This window comes from Chiloscyllium plagiosum, unplaced genomic scaffold (genome assembly GCF_037043375.1).
Source record: "Chiloscyllium plagiosum isolate Xiang-an unplaced genomic scaffold, Cpla_swu_hap1 HiC_scaffold_13, whole genome shotgun sequence".
Classification (NCBI taxonomy): domain Eukaryota; kingdom Metazoa; phylum Chordata; class Chondrichthyes; order Orectolobiformes; family Hemiscylliidae; genus Chiloscyllium; species Chiloscyllium plagiosum.
Window position 1 is genome coordinate 80,013,519 of NW_028270151.1, and position 13,407 is coordinate 80,026,925.

Consider the following 13,407-nt stretch of genomic DNA (forward strand, 5'->3'; position numbering starts at 1 on the left):
GGACCTGAATGGTAACTTCTCACAAATCGGGTGGATCATGTGTGGAATCAACTGCCAGAGGAAATGGTAGATGCAGGTGGCGTTACAGCATTTGAAAGACATTTGGATAGGTACATGACTAGGAAATGTCTAGAGAGATATGGGCCAAACACAGGCAAATGAGTCTAATTTAGTTTGGGAAACTTGGTCAGTATGGATGAATTGGACCAAAGAAGCTTTTTTCATGTTCGATGAGTTTAATTTACACTTTGAATGAAGCTTCCAGATTTACTCACTTAGCCTTGGTCTCCCTGAGGAAAACTCTTCCTCACACTGGCTGTGTGCTATTGATCAGGTCTTGCTGGAAAGATTTGCAGCAGCAAATGCTGAGGCAGAGTTGAAGTTGGGGTGGCATTATGTGGTAATGGTTGGTCGATTTTTCTGTTGAACACTCATAGGTGTTTGGCATTGGTTGAAGGATGGGGGATAGCCATTAGGTGGGTGAGCAGGAATACTGAGTTAGAAGGCAGAGATCTGTAAAGCTGCAACCTGTGAACAAACCTTGCAAGGGGAAATTCTGAAGAAGGGTCATTCGACATTAACTCTGATTTCTCTCCATAGAAACAGCCAAACATGCTGAGCTTTACTGGCAATTTCTGTTTTTGTTTCTGATTTACAGCGTCCAAGGTTCTTTCAGTTTTTATTAAGGGGAAATGCTATCAAGCTTCCTACTTCAGTGTTTGGTTTGGATCTATTTGACATTACAGAGGTGGATATAGACAAGCTTAGTAGAAGACAGAGGGTGGTGCTGGAGGGTTGTTTTTCAGACTGGAGGCCTGTGACCAGTGGAGTGCCACAATGATCGGTGCTGAGTCCACTACTTTTCATCATTTATATAAATGATTTGGATGCGAACATAAGAGGTATATTTAGTAAGTTTGCAGATGACACCAAATTTGGAAGTGTAATGGACAACAAAGAAGGTTACCTCAGATTATAACGGGATCTTGACCAGATGGGCCAATGGGCTGAGGAGAGGCAGATGGAGTTTAATTTAGATAAATGCGAGGTGCTACATTTTGGGAAAGCAAATCTTAGCAGGACTTATACACTTAATGGTAAGGTCCTAGGGAGTGTTGCTTAACAACGAGACCTTGGAGTGCAGGTTCATATTCTTTGAATGTAGAGTCGCAGGCAGATAGGATAGTAAAGAAGGTGTTTGGTATGCTTTCCTACATTGGTCAGAGTATTGAGTTAAGGAGTTGGGAGGTCTTGTGGCTGGATGTTGGTTAGGCCACTGTTGGAATATTTGTCCAATTCTGGTCTCCTTCCTATCGGAAAGATATTATGAAGCTTGAAAGGGTTCAGAAATGATTTACAAGGATGTTGCAAGGGTTGGAGGATTTGAGCTATAGGGAGAGGCTGAATAGGCTGGGGCTGTTTTCCCTGGAGTGTCAAAGGCTGAGGGGTGACCTCATTGAGGTTTATAAAACGATGAGGGGCACGGATAGGATAAGTAGACAAAGTCTTTTTCCTGGGGTGGGGGAGTCCAGAACTAGAGGGTATAGGTTTAGGGTGAGAGGGAAAAGAGATAAAAGGGACCTAAAAGGCAACTTTTTCACACAGAGGGTGGTACGTGTATGGAATGAGCTGCAGAGGAAGTGGTGGAGGCTGGTACAATTGCAACATTTAAAAGGCATCTGGATGGGTATATGAATAAGAAGGGTTTAGAGGGATATGGGCCGGGTGCTGGCAGGTGGGACTAGATTGGGTTGGGATATCTGGTCGGCATGGACAGGTTGGACTGAAGGGTCTGTTTCTGTGATGTACATCTCTATGACTTTAGTGGAGGCACAAAATGTATGGCTCCAAAATGTGATCAATTTGAAAATCCATTTCCTTGAAGTGGCCCACAATGCTGTCTGGTGTGTTGTGCTGATATATGCTTTTGACTTATCATCATGACCCTGTGATCTTGCTGAGTTTTGAAATTTGTTTGTTTCAGGGCAGATAAGGAAGCCTTGGAGACCAGCTTGTTTGAATCCCAGCAGTTAGCTCAACAGTTGGAAGCTCGTAAGGAGCAGTTAGAAGGAGAGAACCAGACCATCATCCTTGCTAAGGAATCACTTCTAGGTTGTATATATTTTAATGTATGATTCCCCATTTTTATATATATGCCTGTGCATATTTTGTGTGTGAATTTAAAAGGTGCATGTAGATTATCACATGCCTAATAGAATAGCTTCATTCTTTGTACATTCTTAAACCAGCTGGTATTCAGTACATGTTTAGTTCCTCCCTCATTATGTACTGTACCAACAAAGCCAATTTACCCATTGCACTCAGCAATTTTATGCCTTACGTTTTAATATCCATCTAATGTACCCAGCCAAACTGCACCCTCAAAATAGAATCACCAATTCACTGCACCAAGCAACATTTTGGTCTCAGTTGATCAACCTTCTATACAGCAGGATAAGGGTGAATGTTTTACTTTTAAAAATGGGAATGGAAAGAAATTGGAAAAGAAGTTGAAAAGCAATTAGGAAGGCAAAGAGGAACTGCAAAATTAATTTTTCATGATAAATCATTTTACAAACACATAATTAATTAGATTAAAATAAGGATTTACAAAGGATGACTTTGGGATGAGCAAGATGAGCTTGCAGGTAAAGATGTTGACAGAAATAGTAGATAATTAATTTGCCTCAATATCAGCCACAGGTGGGTGTGACAGAAGCAAAAAATAATCTTGCATCGTAGGGAATCGGTTAAATCTGAAGTGGGGTGATAATAAATAAACAAATCAAACTTGAGTGTTGAATCCTAGTTGAAATGGGTTGCATCTGTGCATCTTCAAATATTCATAGAAAAAGGCAGCACTGTGGCTCAGTGGTTAGCGCTGCTGCCTAACAGCGCTAGGGACCTGGGTTCGATTCCTGCCTTGGGTGACTCTCTGTGTAGAGCTTGTACAATCTCCCTATGTCTGTGTAGGTTTCCTCTGGGTGCTCCAGTTTCCTCCCACAAACCAAAGATGTGTAGGTTAGGTGAGTTGGTCATGCTAAATTGCCCATAGTGTTCAGGGTTATGTAGGTTATGTGCATTTGTCAGGAGTAAATGTACAGCAATAGGGCAGGGGAACGAGTCTGGGTGGGTAACTTTTTGGAGAGTCAGTGTGGACGTTTGGGCCAAATGGCTTGTTTCCACACTGTAGGGATTCTATGGTAACAGGACTGCTGATATGTAAATCTCATTTCAAAGGGATTAGTGCCAGTAGACTTTCAAAAAGCTAATGTATTTATTATACTTTAAAAGGGAGTAGAACAATTTGAGCGAACTGCAGATCATCAGTGTAAAAAGTTTATGAAAACTTTACCTAAAGCTGTGTAGAAAAGCCTCAAGCAATTGGAAAAATATCAAAGAATGATCACCACAATTTCCAAATAGGATACTCATTCTGGACCAACCCCAGTGATTTCTTAGAAGAAGTAACAGAAGGAGTAGCAGGGATAATGCAGCTGATGTAATATAGAATCAGAAAGTTATGTTTCATACTGAGGAGCCATCCCATGAGCTCAGCTCTCATCATTTTATTTATTTTCTAATCTACCTGCTTAGAGATCTTATAACACACCTGTAGAGCAGGTGGGGCTTGAATCTAGGCCTCAAGGTAGAGACACTTCACCACAAGAGCTTGCTCACTCTGTTTCAATGTTTTTGACAATGCAGCTGCTATGAGGCAGCACTTCTGTCTGTCTCCCATTGCAGCTGCCAGCTGTGCACATCAGCTGGAGAGATGGTCACTGCAGTAGGTCATGGAGGTAGCATTCAGCAATGGACCCTAACCATGCGGGTCACTCTGAGATCTCTCCAGAGCATGGCTGATGGACGATGGCTCAGTGGTTAGCACCGCTGCCTCACAGTGCCAGGGGCCCAGGTTTGATTCCAGACTTGGGTGACTGTTTGTGTGGAGTTTGCACATTCTCCCCTGTGTCTGCGTGTGTTTTGTCTGGGTGCTCCAGTTCCCTCCCACTGTCCAAAGATGTGCAGGTTAGGTAGATTGGCCTTGCTAAATTGCCCATAGTGCTCAGGAATGTGTAGGTTAGGTGCATTAGTCAGGGTAAATATAGGGGAATGGGGTCTAGGTGAGTCACTCTTCAGAGGGTGGATGTGTCGGGGCGAGGGGCATGTTTCCATACTGTAGGCATTCTATGATTTTATGAGGCCCAGCATATAAACAAGGCGGTGACCAGGGTAGATGTGGGAAGGCAAAACTGTGGAAGGGCAGCTTCCAATTGATACAGGATGCCCAGGGTTTGTGAACAGGGAGTGGATCACCGGGGTAGGGGCAGATGAAGCAGACCTCCCATTCCATCCTGCATCAGCTGCATGCTTAATTCTATTGGGTAACACATTGAGTGCAGACCCTTCCCATTGTCCACTTCATCAGTGTGACAATGAGATGCCTCCCTTAACTGAGCATCAATTGCCCACTTACAGCCCTCAGTTGGGCCACAGGCAGGTAACCGATGTCTCCCACACCACCAGTGTCAGGGCAGGTGTACTGACAGTAGATAGGCTACTGTTGAAATTTCCAGGTCCACGGGGGCGGCACAGTGGCTTAGTGATTAGCACTGCTGCCTCACAGCACCAGGGACCTGGGTTCGATTCTAGACTTGGCCGACTGTGTGGAGTTTGCACACTCTTCCCGTGTCTGCGTGGGTTTCCTTCCACAATCCAAAGATGTGCAGGTTAAGTGAATTGACCATGCTAAATTGTCAATAGTGTTCAAGAATGTGTGGGCTAGGTGCATTAGTCACGGGTAAATGTAGAGCAGTAGGGTCTGGGTAGGTTACTCATTAGAGGGTCGGTGTGGACCTTGGTGGGCCAAAGGACCTGTTTCCACACTTTAAGGATTCTATTAACTCCTTTCCAACCTGCATTTAGCTTATAATATGGATGGTTCCAGCGCTTAAGGAGGCCCTTCGATCCATTATGGTTCTCTGCAAGAGCAGACTGTCCAGTGCAACTCCCTGCCTTTTCCTCATAGCCTTGTAAATATTTCCTTTTCAAGTAATCATAGAATTCTCTTTCAAAAATAAGTACCAGATAGTCTGAATGCTAACATCAGCCTGTCTGAATTCACAAGATAAATAGCAAAATGGATAACAAGCTGGTTACAAAACAGGAAACAGATGGTGCTAAGGGGAGCCGCTCAAATTGTGCAAAATATAGGAAATGATTTTCTGTAGGGATTAGTACAGGGACCACTGTTGTTCACAATATAAGTGAATTGATCTAGAGCCATGAATTAGAAGTGGGATCTCTCAATTTGTGAACAACTCCAACAAGAAGAAAGAATGTGACCAACCACAAGAAGACAATAGTGAACTTACAGAATGGCTGTGTCACTTGCAAATTCATTTGAATATATATGTAACATTTGGCTGAATCTTGCATTGTTTTGGGTACATGTGAGATTAATAGAGGGACTCTCACTGCAAGGCCTGGTGAAATGTCTTGCCAGCTCTCACCACATCCACGTCATTAACCAAATCCACCCCTATGCCATCATTTGTGTTCAATTCTATTCCCATCTTACTACACATTATTCCTGGACCAATTCACCACTTGCAGGATATCCGATGAAAGATCCTATCACCTGAGCCATACTTAAAAGGCTGCTGTGCACCCAGACTACAGCTGGCACTCTGAGGCTGCCCTGCTCATTCACATACAGATTCTGAACTTGTCAGAGAAGGTGTGGATGGTGCCGTGATTTTCCGTCTGTGCTTAGACCCTGCTGCAGTCTGTGGAAGCAAGATGAACAAGGCGTATACAGGGCAGTGGATAACGCTGACACCATTGCTGCTCACCCTACAATGTCCCTGTTCTTTCCTCGACCTCTATGTGTAAAGGGACTGTGGTAGACAGTGATGTCTGGGGCAGGGAGGTACATAACCAGCAGGGCCCAATGCATTAGAATGGTCAGGGATTAGAAACCCCATACCTCCATACCTCGTAGAGTGCATGGCTCTGTGTGTAATGTTGTTTCCCATTACAGGACCTCATCTTGGTGAGTCCTGCAGCCACAGCCCTCACAGATCAAGACACTTGTCTTTTCCACTTCCAGCCCCATCTATTTTCTTTCCCAATGCACACTTTTGACTTAAGCACAATGGAGGCTGACATTAAGTGCTGCTCAGCCAGTGGCTTCCAAAACTGGGAAGATATAACTATCAGGAAAAACTGAAGATGTTTGAGTTCTTTTCTTTGAAAAACTGAAGGCAGAGAGTGGGCTGATAGATGGTTTGGATAATGAAAGGGTTTGATACACTGTGCATCAATACATTCTTTCCACAATGGGAGTCTGAAAGCAAAATATATAAAAATATAAATTCATAGATCCAGTTAGGGTTTTCAAGGAAATTTCTGAAGTCACAGTGTGATAAGAATGTGGAATGTGTTACCACACGACCCGCTTCCTGACACATTCCTGATGAAGGGCTAATGGACGAAACATCGACTGTCCTACTCCTCAGATGTTGCCTGACCTGCTGTGCTTTTCCAGCACCACATTTTTCAACTCAAGAAAATAAAGGAGTTGCATTTACATAGTGGCTTTTCTGAATTCAACAATTTGCATTTATATAGCTACTTGTATGGAAAAGCACCCAAAGGCACCTCACAGGAGCATTATCAAACAAAATTGACACCCAGTGTGTAAGCAGATATTACATTGGAAGCACCATCCAGATAAATTGTTCATTCTTTTCTTGCTTGCACTGGCTATCCTAAAGTACCCAGATACACTGCACCTTCAGTTGGATAACCAACCCTACCATATCCAGATACATAGAAACATAGAAGATCGGAGCAAGCAGAGGCCATTCGACCCCTCAAGCCCGCTTTGCCATTCCTTATGATCATGGCCGATCATCGAGCCCAATACATTAATTTCACTTCCACCACACCCCTCCAAATTCCTTGATCCCTTAGCCACAGGAGCTCTAACAACATCCTTCTTGAAAACATTCAATGTGTCGGCCTGAACCATTTTCGGTGATAGGAAATTCCACAGGCTCACCACTCTTTGGATGTAGAACTTTTTCTTCATCTGAGCCCTAAAAGATTTACTCTTTATCCTTAAACTATGACCCCAGTTCTGGACTCAATGACCATGGGGAACATGCTTCCCGCATCTAACCTTTCTACTCCTTTTAGAATTTTATACGCTTCTGTGAGATGCGCTGTACCCTCAGTTGAACACCACCTACCCTACCATACTCAGATACTTTGCATCCTCCATCTGGCCAAACCAATCCTACTGTACCCAGTTACGATGCACTTGTTTGAATCCAGACTGTGCTGAGATATATCTGAACAGTGCTGTTTCAGAAAAAAAAATGATTGTCATTGCTTTATTTATTTCAGTGGAGATTGACAGTGCCCACAAGGAGTTGGAGCAACAGCTGATCAACTTTGAACGGGATAAAGAGCTATTGCAACAGAAACTGAATCAAGTCGAGCAGGAGGCCAAGCTCTCACTGAACAATGAGAAGTTGGTCCATGATGAGGACGTTGAACGTCTCCGGAAAGAAAAGGCATGACTTGAAGAAGTAGCAATAGCGAAGTCGAACTTTCCACTCTTGATACACACAGTCTACTCTATCTGCCCTATGTAACAGACTAGCAACCTACTTAATCTGCTTCCACATAAATTAACCCAAAATTAACATTCATTTTGCTGTGTGAAAATTCTGTTGTTTCCAAAGTTAGTGAGTAAGTCCAAGGAATTGTGTGCAATTGACAATCAATACTTAGTCGCTTGCAGGAGAGGGATGGCCTCGCAGTTTTATCACTGGAGTGTTAATCTGGAGACCTGGGTTAATATTCTGGGCACAATGACCACCAATCGATTGTCGGAAAACCCCTCCTGGCTCACTGATGTCTTTCAGGAAAGGAAACTGCCACCCTTACCTGGTCTGGGTGACATGCGACTCCAAACCCACAGCAATGTAGTTGCTCTCTGGGAAGGGCATTAAATGCTGAGCTCGCCCTCATCCTGTGAATGGATTTAAACAAAGCAATAAGCCTTTACGCCACTTAGCCTGAAACAGGGTTTGAAATTGTCACATGCAGCATTCCAAACAAAGATGAAGTCTGTAAAAGGATTGACTAAGTGTGTCTATGTAAATTTGTTGAATCAAAGTCTGATGTTGAACTTTCTAAGGGTGGGGGTTATAGATATTGTCAACTGGCTCCAGACTGACATACACCATTCCATGCTGCCTCCAGGAGATCCTACGCCTTGAGCTGACCTCCGAGAGGGATGAAGCCATTCAACGCTTTCAACTTGAACGTGAAGACCTGGCCACCCGCTTTGCAGAAGAGAAGGAGGAGCTAACTGAAGAAATCCTCATTTTACAAAAGGAGAGGGACGAGAGTCTGATCCAGGCAGAGAGCCAGAAACAGCAGGTAAAGAACATGTTGGTGTCTTTAAACATCCCCATACAAGATACTCCACGGGATTGTAGTACAGAGCTGTGTAATGTGCAATACTTGGAGACAGTCCATGGAACTGAAGTGTGGGACTATATTCCCCAAGCATCATGTTCTAAAAATTGAAGTGATGTTACACAGATTACAGAGGATAACACATGTGGTTAAAGGAGGAAAGGTCACATTTTTCCACGCGGTGAAGGGGAGGATTTATAGGAAGGAGGCACTCCGGTTGCAGATTGGTTTTGGCAGATCCCTGACAGCTTCCTTCTGCCACCTCTCTAGTCTGCTGCATAGAATGTAAATTGGTTGGACTGGGGTCTTCCAGCTTGGACTTACAAGCATTCCAGCAGTCTTGCCGTGTGATAGCTAAAGCTTCCCACTGACACTCAGCTCCTAAACTGCACCTGCTATTTGCTTGTGGTTGGTAAAACAACTCCATATGTGTGCTGATGTTATTGTTTAATTGAATCCCTCTGCCGCACTTTAATTGACCCCCGATGAGACAATTATGAGCCAAGACTGCAGTTTCCTTTGTAAATGTAACACTTTATTCTAGTTTAATTTAATGACCAGTCAGAGGCTGATTCTTTCAATCTCTTGTGTGAAGAGCGGAGGCGATGGCCGAGTGGTATTATTGGTAGACTAATATCCCAGGACACTCAGCCAACATTCTGGGGACCCATGTTCAAATCCTGCCTCAGCAGCAGATGGAACTTGAATTCAATAAAAATGAAGTATCTAGAATTAAGAATCTACTGATGATCCTGGAATGATTGTTGGAGGGGAAAGCTAATCTGGTTTACTAAAGTCATTCCGGGAAGGAAATCTGCCATCCTCACCTGGTCTGGCAATGTGGTGGACTGTGAAGTGGCCTAACAAGCCAGTCAGTTGGAGGGACAGCCAATAAATGCTGGCCAGCCAGTGACACCCACGTCTTACAAATGAATAAATTGTTAATTTTTTTTTGTGCTGTTGGCAACATCCCTTAAAGGACTGTTGTGCAGAAAATTAAACCCATGATATGAATCAGAGAACCCCAGCCTGTTTGCATCGCTCCCGTGCACAATCAATGTCTGCATGAACCCAACTGTCCTTGCCACCTCTGGTGAGCTCCATTGCTTATCTGTCCAGTTATTCCAGGGAAAACAACCTTCCGTGTGGAATGTGACATCATACCTTCTCCTGCACAGATGTAAGGTGTGACGTCACATTCCACATGGAAGGTTATTTTCCCTGGAATAACTGGACTGATTCTGCCCAGTTATAGGGGCAGAGTTTATTGCCAAATTTTCGATAAGTCACATAGGGCAGTTCACTGAACAAGCGGTAGACAGGCAGACACTGAAGGTAAGGATGGGAAGGGAGGAGATGGAGATTTCATTTTTTTTTAAGGAGTGCTGTGGTTAGCTGTCTTGCTGGGAAGACAGCTCAAGTATACAGGGGAAACTCATTGAAGAGTTGAAGGTAGTTAAAATGGTTCTAAATCGTTCAAACAAACTTGGGAAGAGGTTCCAGGAGTTTGTAGGTGGCTATGGGTTGGAGTCGGTATTCAGACAAAGACCTGGGAGCTGAGAAAGTAAGAAAGTCACTGACTCTGTTTTGGGAGAAACCACCAGGGGCTTGGAAGTGGCCTGTTCACATCGATACTTCAGTATAACTGAGAGAATAGAAGGGGGTTGACATCTCACAAGCAAAACCTGTTTCATGGAAACTGAGCAAGATTAAAACTCATGGGGAGAAAGCCAGGGGCAGCACTAGCACAGTAAAGCTAGCTGTCTGAGAGCAGAGGCCATACTTATGAATACCGAGTCCAGTTTCAGAGTCCAACTGATCTTAGAACCAGTGCAGAAGGTGATTAACCAGAACAGAAGCACTTTTTGAAGCAGTTAGTAGCATAACAGCTTTTGAGAGGGTACCTTGCGGCCAGATTGACATTACTGAAGAATTGTAATCCCTTGTGAAGCCTAATGAGATCTGGTGCCCTGTCATCTTATTAATATCTGGGAAAGATGCTGAGAAATCTGTGGGATCTGTCTTGATCACCTTTGATTTATGCTGAGGGTGTTCAAGCATATATAACCACCTTTAATCCATTTTCTGGGCTTTGGTATTACATTACTGTTCTAACTTGAAAAGTATTGTTCATTCAAAATAATGGAATCATGTGGTTTTACTCTAAAGTTCCCTGGAGACACAAATTTTTATCTACATTAGAAATTACAGGTTACAGCTCCCTAAACAGATTGTTAAGTTTTAATATGATGGTCTGTTGTGGAATCATTACAATACTTCCAGAGTTTTGCACACAGTCTCTGTCGACATCCCCTTACACACTTTTGGTAGACATTGACTCTGAAACGACTTGTTCTTTTCCAGGATGAATGGAAGTACAGGTGGATTGACATAATGACTTACTGCTCTGGGAAACTGGGAAGTATGGTCGTCCATTAGACTTGAGGTTCATCCCAGTTTGGTTACAGCTACCCACTGGAACACCATCTGCACCTTCAGTCGGAAGGAATGTTAGTCTAATGTGACTAATGATAGAGTTACCATCTGATAACATTGCTGCATTGATGAAGCTGCAAATTGTTTGATAGGAATGGCTATCCATCATCCATCAGGGTTGGAGCTGTTGTGATGTGGAAAATGTCATCCATCCAACTGGTTACAAAAGTATGGCTATCAGTTGTACCAGATGCTCTTTTTCTTTCTGTGCGGTCATCTGTTCTTTTTCTTGGTCAGTCTGCCTAATGAATCAAGCTCCCTTATAACCAGCTGAGCAGATGTATTTCTTTTCTAAGGCCTTGTGTCTCAAAGAATCCGAGAAAAATATCCTGTCGGAGAAACTCAGTCAGGCCCAACGTGAACTTGGCAGCGCGAATATGGAAATCGATCGGGTGAAACGGGAGTTACACAGTCGGCAAGAGCAGGACAAGGTGACAATCAGCCGAGGGTTGCTTTCCTCATGCATTGTTTTCTTCTTTTCAAAGTGAGTTAATATTGAAGCCAAGACCACACTGTAGAGTGACTTGAAAATGACTAATCTCCTGCATCTTCTCCTTTTCACCCAGAACACCATTAACAACCTTAATGCTGAGCTGAAGACCTTCCGAGGTCAGTTTGAGGAAGCTGTGGCCTCCCATGAGAGACAGGTCAAAGGTCTGAATGAGCAGCTTAAAGACTTATCACGGCAGAGAGAAGTAACTCTCAGGGAGGTAGGCTCAATCATTTAACTGCCTTTCCTTTCTCAAAGTCAAATTTGAGTGTGATTAAATGGATTCCTAATGTTTCTGGATGTCTCTCTGCTACTGCACTATAACAACATGCACAGTTTGTCTGAAGCAATAGCCTTTCATGGCAATCTCATTCAGAGTCGCACAGATCAAGAGGAAAGAAGAAGCCATAAATTTTCCATTATGAGCAAAGTAGTGTATCAAAGTAGTGTATGGCTCAAGTTTCCACTCCTGAGCACAAATCAGAAAATTTCCTGGCTTGCCATAGTGATCTCAGGAGAAACCCCCTCAAGTGGCTTGATGTTCATTCCAGAGAGTGAAGGTGAAGGATGGAATGGAGCCCAGTGCTCCAAGACGCAGATTGGAGGTAACCACAAGGGCTGTTTAATACCATGCTGGGTTGTATTAAAAGGCCCAGTTTTGTTCTTAGGGACATGTGTCAATTGTGTATTAAATATTACTCCCTGTAGCTCTCACCTCTCTCATTTTATTACCCTCCACAACATTGCTTATTCTCCTTCCATGTCTCCATGCCATAATAATGCCAGGCCATGGCTTCAAGCCAGGCAAATGTCTCCTTGTAGCACCCAAATCCACTTCATGCTAACTCATGCCAACCCAGATCATCCATGCACCATCCTTTGCCCTTGCACTTTTCCTGCCGATTCACCCAATATTCACCATGGGCAGACCTCATGAACCATGTTAATGAAATAAAATAGTGGCCTGAATATCAACTACAGATTTCGTAATTGTAAAATAATGCCACCACTCTTAAAAGTCTAATTGAAGCATTTAAACCCTTCAAGTACTTAATCTCATATCAAAACAGACATTGCTCATAACCCCATATTAAAGGTAGCTAATTCTTCAATAACTTTTTTGAACTATCAATTAAGCTCTGTACTTAGAATCTTGCTGAGATGGTGAGAAATTATGGAAAGAACCAAGCATCAATAATGACATACAGATAGCTCTTAGCGTCGGATCAACAAAGAATCATTATAGAGTCGAAAAGTGTGGTGCTGGAAAAGCACAGCTGGTCAGGCAGCATCCAAGGAGCAGGACAGTCGACGTTTCTGGCATAAGACCTTCATCAGGAATGTATGTGGGTGGGGCAGGGGGCACAGGGGTGGAAGGGGACTGAGCAATTAATAGGAGAGTGGGGGTTTGAAATAGATGCCTGTGTTGAGTCGGTTACCAGAGATTGAGAGGAAAGATTCAGGAAGGGGAGGGAGGTGTCTGAGATGTTCCAGGTGAACTTGAGGTCAAGGTGGAAGGTGTTAGTGATGTCCACTTCCCACATCTCTGCCCTTGAACCTCACCCCTCCAACTACAACAAGAATAGAACATCCCCTGGTCTTACCTTCTACCTACTAATCTCCAGATACAGTGCATTATCCTCCACCATTTCCGCCACCTACAATCAAACCCCACCACTAGAGATACATTTCCCTCCCCACCACTGCCTGCGTTCCAGAGAACATTCTCTCTGCGACTCCCTTGTTAGGTCCATGCCCCCTACCAACCCACCCTCCACTCCAGCACCTTCCCTTGCTGCCACAAGATGTGTAAAATCTGTGCCCACACCTCCTTCCTCACCTCCATCCATTGTCCTAAAGGATCTTTCAAACATTCTGGAGAGATTTTCCTGCACACCCAAACAACTCATCTACTATGTCCTTTG

At 43.6% G+C, this 13,407-nt stretch overlaps 1 protein-coding gene across 1 annotated transcript in view; it reads left to right on the top strand.

Annotated features, from left to right (window-relative positions):
* The window catches only part of crocc2 (ciliary rootlet coiled-coil, rootletin family member 2), a 300,372-nt gene that overhangs the window by 158,168 nt on the left and 128,797 nt on the right, over positions 1 to 13,407 (top strand). Inside the window, exons 19-23 of the mRNA XM_043702904.2 lie at positions 1,985 to 2,112; positions 7,414 to 7,583; positions 8,278 to 8,457; positions 11,289 to 11,423; positions 11,559 to 11,702. Of these exons, the coding sequence (XP_043558839.2) occupies positions 1,985 to 2,112; positions 7,414 to 7,583; positions 8,278 to 8,457; positions 11,289 to 11,423; positions 11,559 to 11,702 (757 nt within the window). The remainder of the gene's footprint in view (positions 1 to 1,984; positions 2,113 to 7,413; positions 7,584 to 8,277; positions 8,458 to 11,288; positions 11,424 to 11,558; positions 11,703 to 13,407) is intronic.